Source organism: Stegodyphus dumicola, chromosome 6, assembly GCF_044657685.1.
Source record: "Stegodyphus dumicola isolate Sdum_Otavi_A_Nest chromosome 6, ASM4465768v1".
NCBI classification, from domain to species: Eukaryota; Metazoa; Arthropoda; class Arachnida; order Araneae; family Eresidae; genus Stegodyphus; species Stegodyphus dumicola.
Window position 1 is genome coordinate 84,294,901 of NC_140773.1, and position 27,344 is coordinate 84,322,244.

General features: G+C 35.9%; 1 protein-coding gene across 1 annotated transcript in view; it reads right to left on the reverse strand.

The window, feature by feature from the left end:
• Positions 1 to 244: 244 nt before the first annotated feature.
• The window catches only part of LOC118200555 (glutathione S-transferase 3, mitochondrial-like), a 49,053-nt gene continuing 21,953 nt past the window's right edge, over positions 245 to 27,344 (reverse strand). The window contains exons 4-6 of the mRNA XM_035372517.2: positions 11,625 to 11,682; positions 3,918 to 3,990; positions 245 to 531 (exon numbers count right to left, since the gene is read on the reverse strand). Of these exons, the coding sequence (XP_035228408.1) occupies positions 431 to 531; positions 3,918 to 3,990; positions 11,625 to 11,682 (232 nt within the window). The 3' untranslated portion in view covers positions 245 to 430. The remainder of the gene's footprint in view (positions 532 to 3,917; positions 3,991 to 11,624; positions 11,683 to 27,344) is intronic.

Consider the following 27,344-nt stretch of genomic DNA (forward strand, 5'->3'; position numbering starts at 1 on the left):
TATTCATCTATTCATTTACATAAAATATATTTCTTTATTTTTATTTTCCTCTTGGCTACAGTTGGCTTCGAAAAATAAAATTGTAACCCTGTGGCCAACGGGGGAAAGAAATTTTGATCGGCGCAGTTGGACTATCTCAGGACGAGGGGGGGGATTTTCATCAGCGCAGTTGGAGTACACCCGTAGTCACATAAACAGATAAATTATGTGATCTGTCTTAAAAATGATAAATAATCTCTAAACGTCATTTTTTTTAAAACGTTTATTGTTAAATTACATACAAATTCAACAAAGTAAGGTATAAAATGTCCTAGCCATCAAGCAACAATAAAAAGATGTACACATGAAGACTAAATTCAACAAAATCAGTACTGATGGAAAATTAATTTTGTTTTTAAGATTACTTGAAAATTATTTTTTTTTTTTCATTTCACACCCATCGCAGTAATCTTACTGCTAGTTCTAGAGTGCTGTACAGGAGGTAGATAAGTCCAAGGTAGGAGAAAAGTCCAAACAGTCTCTTTTCGGGATCTAAATGGAAAGAATGAATACAGAAATGAAACTTAAAAAAAAAAAAAAAAAAAAAAAAAAAAAACTTTTTAAAAAAAACTTCTTTTTTTAATACTTTGTTAATATTTTAAATCAAAAACTTTAACATGTATTCGTGTTCAGGTCTTTAAATTTCACTAAAAATATTTTACTTTAAAATAAAAGCAGATAAATAATTCTAGCTTTTGTTATTTTGTATCGAAGATCGAACTGACAGAACGTTTTTGCCAAACAGTTAAACTAATTTTCTATGACTAGAGTAGCGATCCAATTTTTTTATTCTATGTTTTGCATTCGAAGATTACACTCGTTCAGCGGTGATAAAAGTTATTAAGAAAATAATCTTTTGAATCGCATTAGGGTTAAATTTCAGCATTAGTTTTCGAAAATAAACGACTTACTGCAAATGTAAAAATTTCTAATATTTCTATTAAAACACTTTAAAATGCGAAGACTGAACGAAAAATTTTAAGACTGATTCTTTTGTTTCGTGATTGTGGCTCGATTTCTTCTGAGTCCATATATATATACGTTTTATTTATTTATTTATTTTGTGACAGAGTGTATATACATGGTGTCCCGTAAATGTTACGACAATCTTCGGGGGGCGGTAATGTAATATGCTAAAGAATTAAATCGCATGGATAAAAATGACATTTTCAATAACTTGTGCAGTTTTGTGTTTTGAGAAGCAATTAAAATGTTTAAATTGGGTTTGCCTAAAATTAAATAAAGCAGACATATGTATTTGATATATGATAACTCAAATATCCTTGCAGTGAAGAAACATAAATTCATTCACCAAAAATACAAAAAGAAAGATTTTACTACATATTATTCTATAATAACTTATTTTCATAATTTAAAATGATACGCTTTGCTAATAATTTTTTGTTTCATACATTATTAGTGCATAATGCTACCGCACAGTATATACCAATCATTACGCTGTAATTATTTAATAACATTCGTTATAGGAAAAAAATTAATTTTCCCTGCAGCGGTAAAAAAATTGCATTCAGCTGAAATCAGCGGAGAAACTTATACTATTCTGATTAGAGAGAACTTGAATGACGTACAGCCAACAGAGGGCGAGAACGCACTTCCATTGGTTTACCCAAGTAAGCTTTTAAGGTATTTCTCCCGCCATCCTAGCATGCCTTTGTAGTGTAGAATTCGCACGCTGGGCGCGTATTCCAGAGGTCCTAGGTTGGATTCCCAGAGAAAGCGTTGCTCATTTTTCATCTCTCCTGCTTCCAATTAACGTAATGTCTCTACAGTGGCGCCCGAACTAAAAGGGTGGTGGATGATGATTCTCCACACCCAGGATTTGCGACTAGACCTCCTAAACCCCACTCGCCCTTTAAAAGGGGAAGTATATAAGATAGTTCTCCCGCCTTCTTAGCATGCCTTCGTAGTGAAGTGGTCAGCACGCCGGGCGCGTATTCTAGAAGGTCCGTGCTTCGATTTCCGGCGAAGGTGTTGCTCATTTTTCATCTCTCCTACGTCCAATTATCCTAATGTCTCTACAAGCTAACCTGCTCTTCTACATACCTGGAGATAATGATCGTGTTCAATCGAAAGTTCCGATCCTCTAGAATTTCGTGACATTGATTTTATGACATGAAAGATTCGCATAACTATTTGATGATTATCATATAATGCGTTTACTTATTCTTTCCTGAAAGAAAACTGAAAACATTTGCTAAGAAATACGTTATAATTCCTCTAAACTTTCCTCTTTGTAATGTGAAAAGGTGGTGGTGTGGTGTATTTAATTATGGCAAAGCACACTAGGGCTATTTGCCTAAGGGGAGGGATGCCTTTCGTGGAGGACTTTCTAAGGGAAACTGGCTCGTATACACGTTACGCATGGGGAAAACCACGAAAACGTCCATGCAGCCAGCCCGTTCGCGGGATTCGAACCTCGGACCGAACTACCAGTGTTCATCGACTTTACCGCTCGGCCGCTGGTGGGCGTAATGTGAAAAGGAAGAAAATAACTGTCGCTATACCTAATATAACTACTACTCTGTCGTGTTTAAATGGTTCAACATAGTGATCTTAAGATATTTCTGTTGGGCAAAGTCTACATAATTCTATTGTTCTTTGATCGCACTTTATACATATTTTACAGTTAAAGGAAAACTATGAAAAGTATAAAGGAACATACAAAATATTATAATTATTATACTAATTGCAAAAATATACTATATTATACCAGAAGTTGGTGCATTTGCGCGACAACGCTTTTTGGAGTAACTATGATAAGGAAATTTCGGGAAATCTTAAAACTCAAATTGGCTTTTTATACAGGTTGCTCAGAGAGACTCTGATGCTTTGGAATTGAGCCAAGATTATCTAATGTTACCCCCCTCCTCATTGTCTCTTGTACTTTTTGAATTTGAATATAAATCTTGACCTTATTCAAAGAGTTGTTAAAAACGAAATGACCGTTTCACAATTAAGATCTATTGCAATGGAAACTATTGGGATTCGCTATCCTCAAAATGAGCGTTTGCATGTCTACACTGACGGCTCTACGTTAGAAAGAACGCGCGGTGCTGGAGCAGGTATTCATAGCGAGCTTTCCAGTTTCTACTTAACAATGACCACCTTTTTTTTTTTTTTTTTTTTTTTTTTTTTGATGGTGAAATCGATGCTATTGCTGTGGCTATTCAACAACTGCCGATTCTTAGCCACTTTTTTGTAAAGGCAGTTATTGTCAGATTCAAAAGTTCGCTTAAAGCTCTTCTGAATAATCAAAATAGTTTCCAAAGAATCTTGGACAGTAGGCGTTTCCTTAAGGCAATGGCATACAAAATTTCTTTCTAGTAGATTCCAGCCCACTATGGAATTATGAGAAATGAAAAAGCTGATACATTGGCTAAGAAAGAAACTTTCATAATGTAACGCATTAATAGACCGCTTTCCTTTATGTGTTGTTAACCTGACTCTTAAGGAAATTCTTAAGCAGGATATGATTCAACGTGCTATGGATAAGAGCTGGAGGATTCTGGGGAAAGAGACAACTTTCATTCCCAATTTTCCAAGAAAGACTGCGGTAGCTCTTTAGATATTTGACCAGACTTGGCTGTTTGCGAGACCACCTCTATAGAATTGGAGTGGTGGATTCCCCAAACTGTATTTTGTGTGACTTCAATCAGCCTAAGATTTTTGAACATTTAAATAATTGTATTGCACTTTCTTGGTATGAGGATACTATTAAAAAGTACTGAAAAGCTCGTGAACTAATGGCTTAAACACTAATGTTAGACATTTGTAAAATAAATAGTAACTGCATTAAAAAATTCAATATAATACGTAAATACAACGTATTTTCATTTACATTCGAAATCGGTTCTTACCTCCAGTGCTGTATCCGATAGAATAAACTAATCTTCCCAGGAGATAAATAACTCCAGCGATAGCACAATACATCTGAAAAATATATATATTCTTTATAAAATTAAATACAAGTCAACGTTCATAAACTCAAAATGGTGAAATAGGCGGACATATTAGTTTTAGAATACATCGCCACCTCTCATTACTTACAAATGAAAAAAGGTTTTATCGTAAAGTTGTAGTCTAAAAAAGTATTCATCAATATTTATATACAGAGTCAGTGTACCGTTTCCAGGCAATCACTTCTGAAAATAGAAAGTATTTCTGAAAACATAAATAAACATTCGTACTGGTAACTGAAATATTTTCTGTAATAAAACCATTTCCTAACATAAACCGAGATTATACAATATGTTTTATAGCTACCACCTAAACATCTAATTTGGCTACCAAATTAAACTATTTTATGTGCTTAAGAGATCTAGGATTTACTTTTTCAGTTCTTACTGCAACAGAAAAAATTATTTTTATAGAAAATTAATCATTGCTGAAAATTAATTACTAATTATTGATTACTGAAATACTATCATTGGCCTTTCTTAATACGGCGTAATTTATCATATGTACTACAATGAACTGTTAAATTATTTTTCGCATTCTTTAAGTATTTGTACTAATTTTTCATTTTCTGAATGTTCGAGAGATTCCAAAGCAGTTCATTTCTGTTTTCACTACGATTGTAGTTAGTCATGTTTCTTTCCTAGTGGGAAGTTAAGACCGTGTATGGGTATATATATCTTTTAAAATTTTAAACTTCATAAGTTTGATTAATCTTAGATTAATATATTTTAAAAGCCTTCGGTTAAAATTTTTGAAGAATAAAATGTCACAGCATTAGAGGCGTACTGCAGGCTACTGAAGCTGCTACTGGCAAAGGAATCTTTGTTGTTAAAGATATTGGTTTAAAATAATTAGTATTTAAAGAAGTAGACAGCAATAAGTTAAATGATTTATTTTACGCAATTCAAACTGCTTTAGAAAAAAAAAATCAATTAAGAGGGAAAATAAAGCACGCAACTTGTACTCTTAAAATTGAGGAACGTTGTAATAGCAAGTGAGTGTATTTCGAATTGTTAAACGAAATTCTTAATCTTGGGTTTTATACAATTCTTTTTTTATGGGTTTACGTATAAGATCTGCATTTAGTATTTTAAAGATCAGCGAGCCATCTTGTGGCAACTTCCTTACAGCTGAGTTTTACTGTCGATTCTCTTAATACCTGCTGAAATTATCAGTATTGCTCAGAAAATAAATAAATTTCAATACTGATGATAACCTTTCTAAGATGATTACCTCCCCGGAAAACCATAATAGTCTGAAACCATAAGTGGTCACTATAAGAATTCAGTAAGTTCTTCACTTATAGTTTTAAGAATAAATACTGTAAGACAAATTTTTCTCATTGTTTTCTGCTACATAATTTCCTACTTAATCTTTATAATCAATTCGTAATTGTATTAATAAACTGGTATATTGAACGTCATTACTGAGCTCCATTTTTCTTCTTGAACAGATCGCGAGAGCCTTAAATTGGGTAAAGTCATTATGAATATCAATAATCGTCCTCAATGATAAAAAGTTTCTTTAAAAAGAACCCTTCCACAGACGATCAAAATCATCTGAAACTGCAGATGTTCTAATCATAATCTAATGGGGTTATCACATCTAAGGACGCTCAAAGGTGGAAGAAAACTTTTCCGAGAAACGAGCCCTTCCTTCTCCTACCGTTGGAGAGTTCCTAACCTAAACATAGTACGTTGCAACCGATGTTCCGCCTAGTTACGCGAGACTTTTTGAAACCGAACTGAAAGTATTTTACTTGAAACTTTGTCCCTTAAATGATTTCTCCAAAGGACTGGTTTTGTATAGGTGGCTGTTTAGGGTAGCTTGTAGATGTGATACCGGATTTAGATAGGGTAGATTTGGATTTAAAAAGGAAAATTACTAGTTTTAGTACAGCTCCAGAGATAGTACATGTAATTATTCCTTGATTTAAGGTATAATAAAATAGTCTATGTAGCAACCCGATTAAATTATAAATTAAAAATGCATTGCTTGTATGTGATACCTAAAAGCCTTGGATGGTAACTTAAATAATAAAAGTAACGAAAAAACAGCACTGTGTCAATTTATTTTTGAATGAAGTAAAATATTACGAAACATGGTAAGTCATCTTCGCATGATGTTAATTTATGTCTATTTCAAAGCTTCTTCCACAAATATTCGTATTCTTGTAGGGGAAAAAATCTACATAGTAAAATCATAAGCGTATATCTAAAATATCGAATCAGTGGCTGTTAACTTGTCTTTAATAATTTCAACAAAAATATTTTATCATATATTAATATTAAAAATGCTAATTAAATTAATTCCTGCTCACAGAAAATAAATTAAACTATTACTTAAAAAATTGCAAAACGGTACTTCTAAATAATCAGAATATTTTATTGTGATTTATTAATTTACTTCCTATTGGGATAATAATGAATATACATATAGGTTCACTGATAAATAGGATCTCCTACCGCATAGCTTCACTAGTAGTTGGTGCAGAAAATAAATTGCCTTCACCTACTTCCTATAATTTCAATTCTTAGGTGCAAAAATTCTCAGTATTATTTTATTGTTTAACCATTTGAGGACTAGCATTCATTAATCAGGAGTATTGTCTCTGAATTACGTATAAATTATTAATCAGTAATAAAAACTTTTGCACTTCAAAGTTGAATACCAGTTTATCTATATACTAATTTTTGCTGATCGTTGTATGGATGACAACAAATGATCCTGCCTCTGATATCTTCATTCAGGTTCTTTACATATTAAGAATTTTAAAGTAAGTTCTTCAGCACGTAAAACCATGTTCACCATTTTCAGGACACAAACTTGTGAGTTGTTCAGAATTTCTGGCTAAGGAAATGGCCGTTCCTTCTGAAAGATATTTCGAAGTCTTGAGAACATTTAAACAAGGGATTCATAGAATAAGGCCAGAAAAGAGAAACTTATTTTCCTCTTGGAATCACGACAATGCAAGGCCGCACTGAAGTGAGTAAATGATAGAAACAATGGCAAGCTCTTAAGTTCATATTTAACCGTCGCCTTCTTTACAGCCTAGTTGTATATTATCCGATATTAATTGTTCCCAGAATTGAAACAGATGTTTAAGAATCAATACTCATAATTTAAAATCGAAACGAAAATTTCCTATTCAAATGGCAGAAAAATAAATCACAAGCTTTCTTCATGAATAGAATAAAAAGTGGATTACATGTTTGGAAAAATATGATAAACATTTTCTTTCCACTCTTAAGGCCCACCAGCGGCCGAACGGTAGAGTCGCTGAACACTGGTAGTTCGGTCCGAGGTTCGAATCCCGCGAACGGGCTGGCTGCATGGGCGTTTTCCTGGTTTTCCCCATGTGTAACGTGTATACGAACCAGTTTCCATTAGAAAGTCCTCCACGAAGGCATTCCTCACCTTAGGCAGATAGCTCTCGAGGCTTTGCCATAATCCCACACACTTTCCACTCATAAATAAAAAAACCCTGACTGAAAACAAATATGTTGGAAAACACAAGTGATAAATAAAGTAGAAATGAAAGTCCTTAAAGAGTATGTAAATGCAAATTAAAATTCTGCATGTATCTAATCGCTTATTATTTTAAACATTTATTCTAAGTATCTATTATTTAAAGATTCTGTATTCTTATGGCTGGTGTGATTATTAGAATACAACAGAGATTATGAGGACAAGCTGCCTAAAGGAAGGATGCCTTCGTGGCAGCCTTTCTAAAGGAAATTCGCTCATATTTTCACTTTCATTATTCATCGGGAAAACTACGAATACCAACTGTGCGCCAGCCCATTCACCTGAGTTCATACTCAGGATAAACTACCAGCAATCAGTGGTCTTAATCACTCAGCCATTGGTGGAATACTTGGAAGCTCTGTAAATAGCATTCTAAAATTAGGAAAATCTCAAAATAGAATTTATTGTCAATGTTGCTGTTTTTACCTTTCTTTCTCGCTTGTACAGCGTTTTAACATAGTGTTTTTTTTTTTTTTTTCTTATTATGTATTTTTAGACAAACGGATTTTTTCCAGAAATACTGAGAACTCGAAGTTGAGAGATATATGCTTTGTAAATTTACTTTTCCATTTCTAATCATTTTGCTGCAACGTTTTGTTTTAATTCATAATTTTATATAAATTATTGTTAAATTACTAAGTTTTATAGAAATATTGCATTGGATATTTTTGGTCAATTCTTACTGATATAAAAAAGTAATGAAAGGAAAAAAATCATTACGATGAAATAAGACGGAAAACAGCATAGTACTAACAAAATGTTTTGAATTTTAGGAACTACATTGATAGCCGTAATGTAGATCGTGACTGTTTCTTTGAGTGAGTCAAGGTCAAAAGTGGCCTTGACTTCTTCATCATAACCTTGGAGATAGATGATAAAAGTTCAAACGGCTCAGAAGACACGTGTCGCATAAAGGTACAACTTTGATGCTCGATTGCATGAACATCTGATTTTTCTATTTTGTTTAATAAATCTGTTGAAAGAGGCGAAGCACATTTTTTGGGATAATTCTCACGTGAAATATAATTTGCATTGTATCATCTAGGGAGGCACAAAGCCGAAAATGAGAAAATGATGATAGGAAAGGAATCGAGAAATGCTGAACTGTAACGTGAATCTAAATTAAAAAGAAAAATTAATTTTATACTGGAAGGAATATTAAAAGAAATAATTTCATTTTCAACTTCATATTCTTGTTTTGCCTTTCTTATCCCATCGAAACTTCTGCATGAAAAATACGGCTGTTAATTAAATTATGAATCATGATGACATCAACGAGGAAGAACTACTCGTTGAGAGAGAAATACCGCAGAGTTTTATTTCTGCTTCTGCAAAGGGTTTTATTTGGTTTATTTGATTACGGCAAAGCACTCAAGGGCTATCTGCCTAAGGGAAGGGACGCCTTTGTGGAAGATTTTCTAAGGGAAACTATCTCGTATCCGCATTACACAGGAGGAAAATCAGTAAGAGGCCGATGGAATCAGCCCGTTTGAGTGGAATCGAATTGTTGGTTAAAACTTCTGTATTCAGCTACTTTGTTGCGCGGCCTCTAGTGGGTCGCTACTGCTAGGGAAGACGAAGCAATGCTAGGGAAGGTTTGCGTTTTCGACTTCTGCAGTTTATTCTAAAAAAAGAGATTTCCAGAACGCACTTTAAAATATTTGTAATACTACTAAGAATTTTTCTCACAATGACTGTATAGGTATTACTTGTTACGAGAGGATTTTGTTTAGATACGAACTGATTAAAAAGCACGTGTTAAACAAAAAAAAAAAAAAAAAAAAGAAAAGAAATCTTACTGTATTGTCTAATGAAGAGCAACTAGAGTAAAGATAGGCTACTAGAATTTCTCGAAGATTTTGCTAACAGAAAAACAAAACAAAACAAAACAAAAAATAATAACAGTTTAGAATGTTGGAGATTTTTTTAATATACATTGAGAGGGGCGACAAAAGCTCTGGCTATACTACTAAGTCGATGTCTATCACAGTAACGTTACAAACTGCATTTCAAATATTTATTACAATCACAAATTAAAAATTGCCCTGCAGTTTCTGATTAAAAACTGAAATATAAATCTTTCTAATCTCTTAAACTGTTAATGGTACCATTAGAGTTTCTAATGTCTTAAACTGTTAATAGTTAAAATGGTACCCGTCGACCATTAGAGTTGCCGAAGAATGCTCCAAACTTGTACCAGTTGTTCTGGCAGAAATTTGAAGGAACAGATTTTATTTAATTAGACAAAGCAAGTTAATGGATGCAAGTTATGCTATTTGACGTAAATATCATAGTAAATATTTGGGTTACGGCAAAATACTCGACGGCTTTCTGTTTGAGAGGAGAAAGTCTTCGTAGAGGCCTTTTTAAAAAAACTAGTTCCTATTTAACATTGCATAAGAAAAAACCGTGAAAGCTTCCATAAGAACATATCGTTCGCCTGGATTTGAACCCGGGTCGAATTACCAGAGTTTAGCAATTTTACTGCTGCTGGGCCCCGAGTGGGCTGCAGTGGTTATAATGAAATAATAGAATACCAAGTTCAATTTTTCTGAGAGTCATTTATTTCAAAAACAGTGTCTTTGTATTGTAGTGTACACTAAATTTTAAAGCTGACTCTCTCATATCCATAGTGCCGAAGAAAAATTTATTTCTTTCAGTACATCTTAGTATATGCAGGATTTGAGCAAATGCGAACAAATTCTCTGTATAAGACATTTAACATATTAGTGTTGTTTGAAATTTACTACATCTTGTTAATTAATGCTTTTGGAATTAGAAAATAGATAATTTACTTCTTGAAATCGACTTCACAGCATTGCGTTCTTGAGTACTTTTATTTCTACGCCAATATTTTTCCCCAGGGAAAAAAAATGTGCTTATCTTGCTGATGAAATAAATTATCCTTTTAAGTTAATTCTTTATGTGTGTTTCCTTTTAAGAGATTTTTGGCTGCTTTAAATCAATAAATTGATTTATTCTGATTATTTTACTCACGAATTCTCTATTCATTTTCCCGCTAAAAAACATTTTGCCATATTCCATAACATTTTGGCCTCATTTTCTTCCAAAAACATTTGGATCCAGATACTGTTGACACTGCGATTTTGACCTGGATTCTTTTTCGATGAACTGGCTAGTTGTAGGGAAATTTTTGTGTCTTCCTCATGTGTATTATTAATACGAGCCAGTTCCCCTTAAAAGGTCCTCCAAGAATGCCTTCTCATCCTTAGGCAGAGAGACTTCGATGCAGTAACTTTGAAGAAAGATTTCTGGAACTTGGGGAAATACAAATCCTCTAACTTATGAGACTTGTCTTTGGAAATTTATTTGAAAGTATTCAATTTACTTTATTCGGTATAACGGTACTTAAGGGCAGTAAACGGAATATCATATAAATGTTTAAATAGATTACTTCGGGTATCTTTTTCACTTTATCACTTATTTGGATGTTGAAAAATGACACTGCATTTAAGTTTGGCTATCCTTATACTCAATTAAAGCAAGGTAACTTTGGCCTCAAAATTTAATAACACTTAATAAGTGTAGAAAAATTATAGTCATTGAGAAAAAGAATATATCCACTAAACTAAGAATAAAATCAATGGTTTCAGAAACTGTAGTGCAGGGGAGAGGGAAACCAGTAGTTGTGAATTAGAAAAATTTAGAAATGCTCACCGTACTTAGTCTTTGTAGGCTATGTGAGTGTTAAAAACGAACGCAGCTTAGCAGTCTGGAAAACGTAACTCTGATTTTTCTCTTTTCATATATTATGACCTGAGTAAAATAATATCTTGGGTTTTATTTGAGATATTGACTGGCAGAGCAAACCTTCAAAATATAGCTAATTTGAAGATTCTTGATCGATTGTCCCGAAGATTGCCAAATTTCTAAAGGTGCTGTACTTAATTTCAATTGTTTAATTTGTAATAAATGTAAGTTTTTCCACAAAATAATACGGTTCAAGAATTATGTATGTGTTCGTAGAGCAAATATTCATATTATTTAATAACAAGATAAATGCAAATATAAGGATGGTGCATGTGAAGTATTTATCCCGTAATTAAAAAATTTCTTACTGGATGTGCTAAGCCACCGCAGAATAGCAGGACCAGAAATGTTGGGAACATTTCCAAACTACAAAGAGAAATAAGGATACTTTCAGTTATATGCTAAACAAAAAAGAATTATAAATAAGAAATTCATTTACTAAAGTAAAATAAAAAAGTCATTGTTATACGAAGCCAAACGATTATTTTGTTACTGAGTGAAAATAATACGCAGAAAAGTTTTCGAATCATCACATAATGGTGCATTATCAATCCCATATGCTGTTGTTTTGACTTATCTCACTCGTTTGGCGGTAACGCTTTCTTAATCTGGATTAAGCAAAATTCATTTGCAAGCTGATCATTTCTTATCGGTATTTGAAAATCTTTAGAACGTGCTTTGCAAATATAAAAGCTTCCGTGGTGTACATGAATGTAACTTTCGCATGAAATAGGGATTATTCACAAGTAATTTTTTATTCATCTTTTATTTATTTGGGAGAAACGTGCATTCTGTGGCTGAAAGATTTTGTAGCTGAAAAGAAAGAAATTATATCTGAATACCACTTTAAAGGAACCTTATTATTTTCTTTAAAACCAGTTTAAAGAATGCGTGTAAGCGTAATGACAGATCGTTGGCTATAGTAATATTATGTTATTATGCAGACTACTTCGTAAGAATAATCTTATCAGACATCTAAGGAAATCCATAGCTAAAAATTGACATGATATTCGATGCCTAAATAATATGAACAATAGAAAGACAAATTGGTTAGCATCAGGAAAAATCTGATGTGATTATCACATGAACACGCACGGCTTTAAATCCTTCCTTGCACGGCTATTAAATTACACGCATGTTTTGGCTGCACTTCATTTAAACTTATTTCCTCCAATTTCATATTTCTCATTCAATCAATTCAGTTCTCACTTTGCAAGGCAAAAATTCATAAAAACTTAAAATATCTCCATTAAAAATTTCAAAGTACAGGAAACCTAATGTACCAAATATAATTAAAAACGATAAAAAAGCAATTTTTACAAATAACTTTAAAGTTTCAGGCAAAAAACAAGCAATTCGGTCAACTGGCATAAAGACAAAACTGAAAATTAACTTTTGGTTCTACTGGATAAAAAGCCGCTGAAGTTAGTGCACTAGCTGACTTAATTTACTAATAAGTTAATTTCAGATGCAAACAAATTCGCTTTAGATTAGCTTTAGCTCCACCTACACTTTTAAATTGTTGATAATTATACAACTATTGCATGCAGCTTAATTAAAGGCACTTTCAAAATAAAACATGCACAATTTAGGAACAAGAATAAAAAAAATAGAGCTCACCGAGCCGGATAAGAGAGTGGACATATATAGATATATAATTTCTTTCTTGACGTTGTGGCTACGGTTTTAAATTTCTTACTATTTTACCTATCAATCTATTTAACTCTTTACTTATATATACGTTCTGTCTCACTGATTGCAATAATAAAGGGAAGTGCACAACTAGACGTTATAGTCCCAAATACAAAATTTCAGTGCTCTACGGCTAATCATTGTTGAGTTAAGCGAGATACATACATATATACGCACAGACGTCATGAAAAAACGGCCTTTCTGAATCTCTTTTAGAATGTTTTGGAAAAAAGAGTCCTTTTTTCTGCCCGTTGCTACAGATGTAAAGTCGTATGAATGGATTCGAGAGCGGTCAAAATTGCTATTTTCGTTGAAATTTGATATCCGAAATTTTTCGGGATTACAATACATTGTAGAGACATTAGGTATTTTTTGGAGGCCGGAGAGATGAAAAATTAACAACGCCTTCGCCAGAACTCGAACCACGTACTTCTGGAATACCGGCCCAGCGCGCAGATCAATACACCACGAAGACACGCTAGCAAGGCGGGAGAAATACCTTATATACTCCCCCTTTTAAAGGGCGACTGGGGTTTTTAAGGGACCCAATCGCAAAATCCTGGGTGAGGAGAATCATCATCCAACACCGTTTTAGTTCGGGCGCAACTGTAGAGACATTAGGTATTTTGGAAGCAGGAGAGATGAAAAATATACAACGCCTTCGCCGGGAATCGAACCACGGACCTCTGGAATACCGGCCCAGTGTGCAAACCACTACACCACGAAGGCACGCTAGGAAAGCGTGAGAAATATCTTATAACTTTCTTTACTTCGTACAAGGAAATAAAAATAGATAGATATGTTAGAAATTTATTCTGAGTTTCTAACGGTAGTTTTAACATTTAATGCACCTTAAAGTTAAGATGCAGCATTCAAAGCCTTAATTTCTTAGATCTGAAATTTGATGATTAAAATTAAATATCGCTGAAACTTTTAAAAACTCTTAGCTTTTTTCGAATAGTATAAGGAAATTCATCTCAAAATTTATCATCCTTGCTACATATACAATAATACTCGAAGTGTCGTTATTCTCTGTTTGTTATGTTTAAAAGAATAGTAGACTCATTTTTAGACGGCTCCAGACAATTATGCGGCATTAGTTATGCCGCAATACGCAAAATTAGAAATTAAGAAACATATATTAATTATTACAGCAACAACGAAAATTCTTATAAAAATTATCAGTTAGCTAGCTATATTTATGTCAAAGAACTAATGGAAAACGAAATATATTAACATAAAATTTAAACACGCACTCTCATCCCATACTGAAGTTTAGTTGCATAATATAACAATTGGAGTCACCTAATAAGTGGGCCACTATCACTTTTTCAATGAAGGGACGGACAGTTACAATCACACCTTCTCCGGAATTCGAACCCAGGACCTTCGGTATCACAGTCAACTTCCCTGACCATTATACCGATTGGGCGGCATATAGTAAAAATATTAAAACCCAATAAAGCCCCAGGTTCTGATGGGGTAGACTATGCAAATCATAAACAGCACACATTCGGTGTTATTGTTCGTCTGTGTAACACCTTCTTGGTGCAACAAGTATTCCTCAGCTGGCACGAAACTTCGCGAGGTGTTGCTGTTCCTAAAAGAGAACAAAGACCGTAATGTGGGGCGTTTTATTGACCGTTTGGCCTCCTGCCCGCCTTCGGTAAACTTCTAGAGAGTGTTGTCCTTCAAACACTGAAACACTATATCCTTTCTGGACAAAATGTAAGTGAAAGGCAACACGGTTTCATTCCTGGCAGATAGGTGGACCCTGTGCCGTAAGACTTACGACAAATAATAGTAAACAACAGAAGAAATAATCAGCCACAGTTTCATCTCAATAGAACATATAGGGTATCTTTGTGGTACACAATAGTTGTAAAGCGAATAGCACTTTCAGGGGCCTCCATGTGGGGCATAACTGTCACTATTAAATTGGAGAATCTGCTACGCTCTGCACAAATACCATTCCTCCTAAACATTTGCCGAGGTACAAAACCTCGCCTACTAATGCATTAAACATGATTTTGGAACCTGCCGCCCCTTCATCTATTAGCTCAACCCGAGAGTGCAATAGTGCGTGCGCTATGACTCAAAGAAACATAGGACTTATGTATGCTATCTTAAATTAAGACACAATAACACGCCGAATAAATACTAAATCAGAAATCAAACAACAAAAATCAGTGTTATATTTACAAAGTTTTCACAGGACTAGTTTCAATGGTTTTACCGAACCACCATCTTCAGCTGCAAAACCGCAAATGAACAAGATAGGAAATAATGATTAGATAAGATAAGAAAGCCTGGACAAGAATAAGCAAGTGGCGCCATCTGTTGGTAAAACCAGAACTAAAACATAATTTCTTTAAAGGCCGAAGGCAAATTTGGATTGGAATTAGGATCGTTAACTAGAACAGAAAGATTTTTATGAATGTGAAATGCCTCTAGAAAATCCAGTTCTCCAATGGAAGATGTTTTTTGAATAATTTTGGCAGCAGTAAAACTGAAAGTGTGGTTTTCGGACCAACAATCTTGAGCAACAGAAGACTTCTGTGTTTCCTTTTTTCTAACATATGCCTCATGTTCCTTGACGCGAAATTTTAAGGCTCTCTTAGTTTGGCCAATGTAAATTAAACCACACTGGCAAGGAATCCTATAAATACCCCAGGAATTCATATCCGGAATGGGGTCCTTGAGTATGGAACTCGGAATTTTATTGATGGGAGAATAAACAACCCGAAAGTTAAATTTCTGCAAAATATGTGCAACTTTATAGCTAATTGATGGAAAGAAGGGAATGACAACAGAATTTTTATAATCTCCTAAAACAAGATTGTGCCTTTTAGTGTGTTGAGATGAGAATTTTTTAACTGCTTGATTAATAATGTTGGGTGGAAAGCCCCTGTCAATAGCTGTTGCTTTTAAATACTTTAGTTCTTCATCAAGGGCTAGTTTGGAGGAGCAAACTTGAAGAGCACGGAAAACATAGGAATAAAAGGAAGCTAACTTTTGTTTAGTCGGATGACATGATTTAAAGTGTGGTGGAAGGCAAACCGATGAAGTTTTACGGTAAACCGTAGTACTGAAGTTGGATGTGTTACGTGTGACCAGAATGTCGAGAAACGGAAGAGAATTGCAAGTCTCAAGTTCAAAAGTGAACTGAATAGCAGGATCAATAGAATTCATTGTTGAAAGAACTTTATTTAAAAAATCATCTTTATTACCTTCAAACAGAGTAAAAGTATCGTCTACGTAGCGGAACCATGCCGGGAAGTTTAAAGTTTCAAACAATTTTGATTCATAATAATGCATGTAGATATCAGCCAGGATGGGACTGAGGGGGCTTCCCATGGCTAATCCCTCAGTTTGCTTGTAATATTTATTTTGGAAAACAAAATGTGTTTGTTTCAAACAGAGTTGAGTGAGAGAAATTAGCTCATCAATTTCGATGCAAGAGAAATGAAATTCGCGAAGTCTGGTTTCTAGACATCTTAATGCACCCTCCACTGGGACATTGGTGAATAATGATTTTACATCAAAAGAAACCATGAGTAAATTACTAGGAGAAATGTTTTTAACTTTTTTTACAAACTCTATTGAATTTTTTATGGTGTAAATGTTATTGTCTAATAGAGTTGAAAATCTAGAAACTAAATATTTAGCTAATGGATACGAGGCAGTACCTAAATTTGATACAATAGGGCGGAAAGGAATACCACTTTTATGAATTTTGGGAAGAGCATATAATCTGGCACAATTCGCAACAGATGGGATAAGTGAATTTTTTAAGTTGGCCGAAATGATTTGCGAAGATTTGATCGCAGTTTTTATTTTTGACAAATCCGAAGGTGAAGGATCTTTAGGGATCGGATTATATGGTCCTTCGTTTAAGAGTTTAGTGACACCATCGATGTAAGTGTTCCTATCCATGACGACTATCTGGCCACCTTTGTCGGCCTTTGAAATAATAATATCCGGGTTAGAATGAATTTCACGCAATGTAGCTCTTTCTCTCGCAGTTAGATTTGGTTTCAAAGGTTTATTAGTTTATTATTGAATTTCACATTATGAGCGATAAGATGCCTAATCATTTCTTTCTGTGAATCTGAAACTTTACTGAACTTGAAAGCTTTTTCGATAGGAGCTAAAATCTTTGGAATCGAGGGTTTACCGGTTTGTGAGAAGTTAAAATTATATTTTAGAATTCTCTCTTGTTCTTCTGAAAGACTAACATTAGAAATATTAACTATTGGCTTGATGTTTACAATTGTTTTGTTGTTTGATTTCTGAATTAGTATTTATTCGGCGTGTTAATGTGTCTTAATTATAGAAGCCCCAAACAGGCTTACTTTTTGCTTTCTTTTTTGCACGTGGTGTGGCCGCCATTTTGTGATTGCATGAGTTTCGGTAAGTACTTTTTTGCAATTTTCAAGTTATGTTTATATTTTGTATATTTGGATATTGTGCTTTGCTTGTCTGATTTCATGCATTTTGCTTACAAACGTTTTGTTTTCTATTAATTTCAGTGAGGAATTTTTCTGCTGTTTTGTGTGTGCTTTATTATTGTTTAGTTAATTTAGTTTGATTTTCTGTATTGTTTATCATGCCTTCATCCGTTAATCGTTTCACTAAATTATGCCTGAAACGGCAAAAATTCCTGAATCATCTTGACTTTTTACTTAAATGTAAATGTAGAAAATTGATCCCCAATTTTATTCAAATCAAATCTAATCAAAAACCTTCGAGTCGCGTTTCAAGAATTCTGTTAAATTGCAAGTTTGCCTTACTTCGGTCCGTCATAAGGGATACACGTCAACAATTGTCCAAAATTGAACGTGAACTCTATAAGCTTCATCTGGAACTCGCTAAATCATATCCAAAATTCACTGCCCTTGAACAAAAGTCTTGGTCTAGAACGGAGAATGCAGTTAACCGTCATAAAAACACCCTTGCAGTTAAATTCGAAAAAACTTCTTTTACAATCTTCCAGTTCAAGTAGTTCAAAAAATCTTCCCATTGTAAACATCAAGCCAATAGTTAATATTTCTAATGTTAGTCTTTCAGAAGAACAAGAGAGAATTCTAAAATATAATTTTAACTTCTCACAAACCTGTAAACCCTCGATTCCAAAGATTTTAGCTCCTATCGAAAAAGCTTTCAAGTTCAGTAAAGTTTCAGATTCACAGAAAGAAATGATTAGGCATCTTATCGCTCATAATGTGAAATTCAATAATAAACTAATAAACCTTTGAAACCAAATCTAACTGCGAGAGAAAGAGCTACATTGCGTGAAATTCATTCTAACCCGGATATTATTATTTCAAAGGCCGACAAAGGTGGCCAGATAGTCGTCATGGATAGGAACACTTACATCGATGGTGTCACTAAACTCTTAAACGAAGGACCATATAATCCGGTCCCTAAAGATCCTTCACCTTCGGATTTGTCAAAAATAAAAACTGCGATCAAATCTTCGCAAATCATTTCGGCCAACTTAAAAAATTCACTTATCCCATCTGTTGCGAATTGTGCCAGATTATATGCTCTTCCCAAAATTCATAAAAGTGGTATTCCTTTCCGCCCTATTGTATCAAATTTAGGTACTGCCTCGTATCCATTAGCTAAATATTTAGTTTCTAGATTTTCAACTCTATTAGACAATAACATTTACACCATAAAAAATTCAATAGAGTTTGTAAAAAAAGTTAAAAACATTTCTCCTAGTAATTTACTCATGGTTTCTTTTGATGTAAAATCATTATTCACCAATGTCCCAGTGGAGGGTGCATTAAGATGTCTAGAAACCAGACTTCGCGAATTTCATTTCTCTTGCATCGAAATTGATGAGCTAATTTCTCTCACTCAACTCTGTTTGAAACAAACACATTTTGTTTTCCAAAATAAATATTACAAGCAAACTGAGGGATTAGCCATGGGAAGCCCCCTCAGTCCCATCCTGGCTGATATCTACATGCATTATTATGAATCAAAATTGTTTGAAACTTTAAACTTCCCGGCATGGTTCCGCTACGTAGACGATACTTTTACTCTGTTTGAAGGTAATAAAGATGATTTTTTAAATAAAGTTCTTTCAACAATGAATTCTATTGATCCTGCTATTCAGTTCACTTTTGAACTTGAGACTTGCAATTCTCTTCCGTTTCTCGACATTCTGGTCACACGTAACACATCCAACTTCAGTACTACGGTTTACCGTAAAACTTCATCGGTTTGCCTTCCACCACACTTTAAATCATGTCATCCGACTAAACAAAAGTTAGCTTCCTTTTATTCCTATGTTTTCCGTGCTCTTCAAGTTTGCTCCTCCAAACTAGCCCTTGATGAAGAACTAAAGTATTTAAAAGCAACAGCTATTGACAGGGGCTTTCCACCCAACATTATTAATCAAGCAGTTAAAAAATTCTCATCTCAACACACTAAAAGGCACAATCTTGTTTTAGGAGATTATAAAAATTCTGTTGTCATTCCCTTCTTTCCATCAATTAGCTATAAAGTTGCACATATTTTGCAGAAATTTAACTTTCGGGTTGTTTATTCTCCCATCAATAAAATTCCGAGTTCCATACTCAAGGACCCCATTCCGGATATGAATTCCTGGGGTATTTATAGGATTCCTTGCCAGTGTGGTTTAATTTACATTGGCCAAACTAAGAGAGCCTTAAAATTTCGCGTCAAGGAACATGAGGCATATGTTAGAAAAAAGGAAACACAGAAGTCTTCTGTTGCTCAAGATTGTTGGTCCGAAAACCACACTTTCAGTTTTACTGCTGCCAAAATTATTCAAAAAACATCTTCCATTGGAGAACTGGATTTTCTAGAGGCATTTCACATTCATAAAAATCTTTCTGTTCTAGTTAACGATCCTAATTCCAATCCAAATTTGCCTTCGGCCTTTAAAGAAATTATGTTTTAGTTCTGGTTTTACCAACAGATGGCGCCACTTGCTTATTCTTGTCCAGGCTTTCTTATCTTATCTAATCATTATTTCCTATCTTGTTCATTTGCGGTTTTGCAGCTGAAGATGGTGGTTCGGTAAAACCATCGAAACTAGTCCTGTGAAAACTTTGTAAATATAACGCTGATTTTTGTTGTTTGATTTCTGAATTAGTATGCTATCTTGTCACTCGGCTGAATTCAGTATTTCAATTTACTTTAAGTCTCTGGTGTGGTTCAAAGCCATCGCAATCTACATTGATGGGTCCAAAGGAGAATGTGGCTCGACAGTGGATATTGTCATGACTGCATGGAAGCCATATCATAAAGACCTGGGAAAAAAGACTCAGCTAGTATAACTCAGTTTTTGCACGCTGAGTTGTTTGCATAAAGATGCACTTGCTTATACATTGCCTAATAACTATTCTAATATTTACACAGACTCTGCCTCTAGCCTTCAGGCATTTCAAGATACATACTGTAAAACTTTACTCGTTAGAATCGTGCAAAACGTTTCATAAATATACCATATATATATATATATATATATTGTAATCATAGGCCCAAACTCCAATTTGTAAATACCCACATAGGAATAGTGGGTAACGAAATTGCAGATGTAAGAGCCACGAGATCAACAACTGAGCCCCACGTAAGCGCATTTCATCTGCCTCTCCATGGTTCGTTCTTAAAAGCTGAGCTCGAAAGAGAATTATTGAATCGTTGGCAACGTCTGTGGGAAGCAAAGAATACTGACAGAAGAGTCTAAAATCTTTTTTTTAAGGTCAGCTTCTAAGAAGTGAATCGCTTCACTTTACTCAATTTCTAACTGGGCAGGAGTTTTTCATGACTTACCTACCTCTTTAGACGACGTGAAAATGACGAGTGCTCCTGCGGGGGGGGGGGCGGCATGAGATCCAGATCATTAATATGTTCGTTTGTAGAGAGACTCCAGAACATCACCTTAGCCAACAAATAGATGAGCATATCCATATGTGGGCTGAAATTATTTTAAAATATGTCTATGCTTTGAAATGCATACTCAGTTTCGCCAAAATCGCATCTAATATCTCAGACGGGATGGAGTAACTTTTAGCTGTTGTCCTCGTCGTCAGTACAGCCCCTTTACGTTCCGTGCCTGCCTTTATTATATTTAACATGTTCGCTATCGAGCGACATTTTCAAAAACGGTTCCACCAAGCCAACAAATTTTAACTACTTAATTGTAAAATAAAAATACAAAAGGTGTGTTTATGGGAAACATACTGAATTTAGGAAATTATTAATCGTTTTATTAATTATACGAGTTATATTGTAGTCGATTTTTTGCGTTAAAATGTTTTATGACAGCGCCAACTACCAATATACTCGTAACGAGTATATTCGTAGTTGGGGGTTGCTTGTAACAAAGACTGGTTATTTTTACAATTATTATAACAAAGATTATTATAAATTGCTTGATTATTTTTACAGGTCCTATGTTATTTACTTTATAACTATTTATATTAGACTTATATAAATTATAATAAATTTCTTGAATTGCGCCAAATTCTCTTTTTTTTTTTTTTTTTTTTGTTAATCCCCAAAGCCTGATAACTTCAAAGGACATGAAAATACTACGAGTTTGATCTATGTGGCATAGTTTAAACGAAAACGTTCTGCAAATTAACTCGTAGCTGGCGTCTAAACACAAATTTCGAACCGCCAGATAATTCATGGTTGGCAGCGAACGTGTTAACATTTTCTGTACTTTTTATTTTTATTTTCTTTTGTCTTATTTCTCTTTTTCATGAGTTTAAATTATTTTTATTTAATATATATATAGTGTTACGAATTTGGTATTTAAAAAGCTAATGTTAGTTCAACTATAAATTAAATTGTTTTATTTCTCGCGCAGTGCAGCGCGTGACGAATATTAAAAGAAAGCTAAGCCGGAAAATTGAAAATACAAGAGCGCGTGCATTAAATAAATAAATATCTCTTTTTGATTTCGAGAAAGTACTGGAAAATTCTAGCGCGTGATTTTAAAATCTTATAAAAGGAGGAAAACATCTCAGTTTGCAGTAGTTGCTTAGTTTGTTGTTGTTTAGAAAACTGCTCTTGTTGATTGTAGCGAATTCGCGGATTAGCTTTCTTTAGCTGTTTTGAATTACGTTCTATTGGACATTTGAGTAGTTAAAAGATTACTAATGTGAGATATTGTAATACTGCATGATAATTTGAGAAAATTAAGCATTATTGTTGTGATAATAATAAATTTTTGTTCATTTTTCATCGGACTTGTGCATTCATTTCGTAACAAACCCGTACGCACGCAACAATTTTTGGTGTCAGAGGTGGGATTTGAATGCCAATAACAAGAGGGATGGAAGAACAATTGAGACAGCTCATTACTGCTTTTGCTGCGTTCCAAGAAAAGATGAAAGCTGGCCAAACATCTTTTAAAGAAGAAATTAAAGAGGAAATGAAATTGGGCCAGGAATCCGTTAAGGAAGAAATGAAATTGGGCCAGGAATCCGTTAAGGAAGAGATGAAATCGCTTAAAGATGAGATGAAAGCAGGTCAGGACGAAATGAAAAGAGAAATTACCTGCGTAATAGAAAATAAATTTGAGGCTATGGAAAGCAGAATAGACGCAGTCGAAATTAAAGTTGGACAAATTGAAGAAAACGTTTCTTCTGTGAAAGAGCAAATAGAAGACATAGTTTCGGCAGTGGAACGACAAATAGGTTACAGAGTTGATTCAGTCAAAGAAGAAATAGAAGGAAGAGTTTGTTCCGTTAAACAACAAATCGAACAACAAATTGATGAGAGAGTTTCTGCAGTTGCCAAAGAAATGGATACTTTAAAGAAATTCGTAGCGTCGGCAAGGAGCAGGAGTGATGATTTTAAATTCCTACCGATGCCTGCTCGTCCACCTCTGAAGCTATCCACATATGATGGGAAGACCTCCTGGCAGGTGTATAAGACACAATTTTCTATCGTGGCGGATGCGAATGGATGGGATTCCCAAGCTAAAGCCTGTCATCTCGCCGCTTCTTTAAGAGCCGACGCAGCGGATATCCTTCAGACTCTTCCCGAAAACAAAAGGTTAGATTTCGAAGCTCTGTCCGGCGCCTTGGAGCTGCGCTTTGGGGAGAAGTGCAGGCTCCAATTAAAATCTCGTCAACAGAAGCCTACCGAAACACTTCAGGAGCTCGCCACGGATGTTGAAAGGCTGTCCCATCTCGCCTTTTTGGAATGTTTAACAGAAACAAGGGAAATCCTGTCCTTGCAATACTTTATCGACGGCATCCGGGATACTGAAATACAGAAAGCTCTACGAATGGCTGATGTAAAAGATTTAAAAGTGCTCTAGTGTACGCCATGAAATTCGAAGCAGCCCAGCAAGCCACTCGTCGAGACCGACACCAAGTCAGAGCTGCTCAAGTCCAGGAGCCAGGGGATCAAGTCACCGCTCGTCTAGACGATCTAACTAGACATCTGAACGCCTTGAGACGGAATATTGGTGAGAAGAAACCGACCGTTAAGTGCTGGAACTGCGGTGCTGAAGGGCACATACGACGAAACTGCAGAATACCCCAGGGTACGGATGTTAAGACCGCTTCTAACAAGCAGCAGGGAAACTAATTAGTGGCCATCTTGCGGGGCGGAGGTTGCCAGATAATGAAAAACCCCCGTTTAAAGCGCTTCAGATTTCTGCAGTGACAGGCGGCAGTAATGGACTTTTCATAATAGGACATATTAATGGAATTCTGTACAATATGACTATAGATACAGGAGCCGACGTTACCATCATCCGTAAAGATTTGGCTCAACAACTAGGAAACAAACTTATCTGGACGCCGCCCTGCGTTACCTCCAGACTGTGTCCGGTGAGAAGATCGACATCGACGGAAAAGTAAATGTTAACATCACGTTTGGAAGTGCCGCTTACCATCACACGGCATATGTAGCAGAGATCACTGATTCTTGCATACTCGGATTGGACTTTCTAAGGAAATACAGTTTTTCTTTGGACTTTAAAAACAACGAATTGCATTCTACATCTGAGGACATAGCGTTATTTGGAGTTAATGATGAAGAAGTTAAATCTGTTCATAAAATCATAGCACAAGACAATATCTCAATACCGGCAAGAACATAAATTTTACTTCCTGGATCCATAGCCGAAAACAGAAATTTCCGCTACGGCATCATAGAATATCCCAATAACTGTAATAGCCCAAAAGGAGTACTAGTAGCCTCAACACTCGTCGACCTATCCAGAACGGTTATCCCGGTGAGAGTCGCCAATGTAACTGAGAAGGCGAGAGTTATTAAGAAAGGTGAAGTGGTAGCAGCATGTACTCCAGTAACCAGCGTTGAAAGAAAGAGTAACATCCAAGAATCCGTGTCCTCAGAGATCATTACATCGGAGTTATTGCAGAATGCACAATTAAACGATAAAGAGAGGAATGCTGCCGATCGCGTCATTAAAGATCTTCAAGTTGTTTTCTCCCGCTCATCTTCTGACATGGGTCGAACTAGTTTGACACAACATAGAATAGATACCGGCGATCATCCCCCGATCAAGCAACATCCAAGACGTCTACCGTTTGCTAAACAGGAAGAGGTGCGAACACTGTTAAAAGATATGGAAGAAGGCGATGTCATCGAGCCTTCAGTAAGTCCATGGGCATCTCCGATCGTCCTAGTCAGAAAGAAAGACGGCTCAACAAGATTTTGCGTCGACTATCGCGGGTTGAATAAGGTTACGAAGAAAGACAGTTACCCTCTTCCTAGCATTGACGACATTCTAGACACTCTTTCTGGAAGCAAGTGGTTCTCAACACTTGATTTAAAGAGTGGGTATTGGCAGGTAGAAATACAGCCTGAAGACCGAGAAAAGACGGCATTTACTACGGGACAAGGGCTTTGGCAATTCAAGGGGATGCCGTTTGGACTGTGTAATGCGCCGGCAACATTCGAACGTCTTATGGAGACTGTTTTGAAAGGCCTTTCCTACGAAGCCTGCCTGATATACCTGGACCACATCATCATCGTCGTAAAGAGTTTTGAAGAACATTTAGAAAATCTTAGGAAGGTGCTTCAGAAACTGAAAGAAGCCAATCTGAAGCTGAGTCCCGCTAAATGCAAATTGTTCCGAAAGGAAGTGACTTACCTGGGACATGTTATCTCTGCAGAAGGTGTGCGCACGGATCCTGAAAAGGTATCAGCGGTTAAATCCTGGAAACGTCCCGAAAATGTCCATCAGCTGAGAAGCATCCTAGGTCTTTGCACCTACTATAGGAGATTCGTGAAGGACTTTTCTTCCATGGCAAGACCCCTTCACAAGCTGACAGAGAGCAACCAAAAGTTCTTGTGGACAAAAGAATGCGAGGATGCATTTAACAACTTAAAGGAGGCTTTAACATCTGCTCCAATCCTGACGTATCCTCAGCTCGACCGACCATTTATTCTAGACACCGACGCGAGCAATGAAAGTGTCGGTGCTGTTTTGTCCCAAGAAATAGACGGCCAAGAACTTGTAGTGGCGTACTGGAGCAATGCCTGTCTAAACCGGAGAGGAATTATTGTGTCACCAGGAAAGAGTTGCTCGCCATAGTTAAAGCTGTAGAACAGTTCGATCACTATCTATACGGCAGAAAATTCCTGCTCCGCACCGATCATGCATCATTGACCTGGCTTTTAAATTTCAAGAATCCTGAGGGTCAAATAGCCAAGTGGATAAAGACTCCAAGGATATGACATCACTATCCGTCATCGTAAGGGATCATCACATGGAAACGCCGACGCCCTGTCTAGAAGACCTTGCCAAGAAAGCTGCCGATATTGTTCCAGGGTGGAAGCGAAATACGAGCTGCTGACTCCGGTTGCAAGACAAATTACAACATCAACATCGGCTGATCGAGAACCGTGGAGTGATGATGAAGTCAGGAAAGACCAGCTGGAAGACCGCGACATTAAACCCATAATTGATTTAATGGAGTCATCAACCAGAAAACCTACCTGGCAAGACATTTCTATCTATACGGCATATATATCCTTCAACCAAACAGTATTGGGCACTCTGGGATTCACTTCACATTCGAAACGGCGTCTTATACCGGAAATTCGAATCGGATGATGGAAAGACGTTCCGATGGCAGCTGATACTTCCAAGATCTCGCATTCCTGATGTCCTTAAAGAACTACATAACAGCCCTACGGGAGGTCACTTTGGAATAATGAAGACCTTACAGAGAGTTCGTGAGCGCTTTTACTGGAATAATGATGACGTGCAAAAGTGGTGCCGATCCTGCGATGCCTGTGCAGGTCGAAAAGGACCGAAGAGACGCAGCCGAGGCAAGCTGCAACGTTACAACGTAGGGGCGCCTTTTGAACGTATCGCCTTTGACATCTTGGAACCTCTTCCACGAACTGCTGATGGCAACAAATAGATACTCGTTGTCATTGATTACTTCACCAAATGGCCTGAAGCGTACCCTGTTCCTGATCAAGAGGCTGTCACAGTAGCTGAGGTAATGATACAGCACTGGATTTCCAGGTTCGGAGTGCCTCTTCAGTTACATTCCGATCAGGGAAGGAATTTTGCCTCGGCAGTAATCAAAGAACTATGCAAACTACTCGGCATTGACAAAACTCAAACTACGCCATTGCATCCCCAGTCGGACGGCATAGTAGAGATGTTCAATCGAACCATCCTTAATAACCTCTCATTAGTGGTTTCCAGAAACCAACAGGATTGGGACAAGAAATTACCACTCTTTTTGCTGGCTTACCGCAGTGCTGTCCACGAGACTACCGGCTATTCTCCATCACAGATGCTCTTCGATCGTGATCTTCGTCTGCCTTGTGATCTACTGTTTGGCCGCCCTCCGGATGCTCCTTCTTCGTCTGAGGAATATATTCAAGATCTCCAGGCCCGGTTTGAAGTGATGCACAACTTTGCACGAGAGCGAGTCAACTTGGCGACGGAGAAGATGAAGACCCGATACGACACAAGAGCTACTGAACATCAATTCCACGAAGGAGACAAGGTGTGGTTGTGGAATCCGACTTGACGCAAAGGACTTTGTCCGAAATTACAGTCACCTTGGGATGGCCCGTACACAGTCCTAAACAAGCTGAATGACGTCGTGGTTCGGATTCGTAAGTCTTCGAACTCTAAACCTAAAGTCGTTCATTACGACAGGTTAGCTCATTACTATGGCCATATTACGTAATGTAAATAATTGTAAATAGTATAAGACCATGGTCGTTTTTGTTTTTAAATGTGTATTTGATTTGATTTGTATTTAGTATTTGATTTGCATTTAGTATTTGATTTGTATTTGATAGCATTTGATTTGTTTTATTTATTGCATTTATTG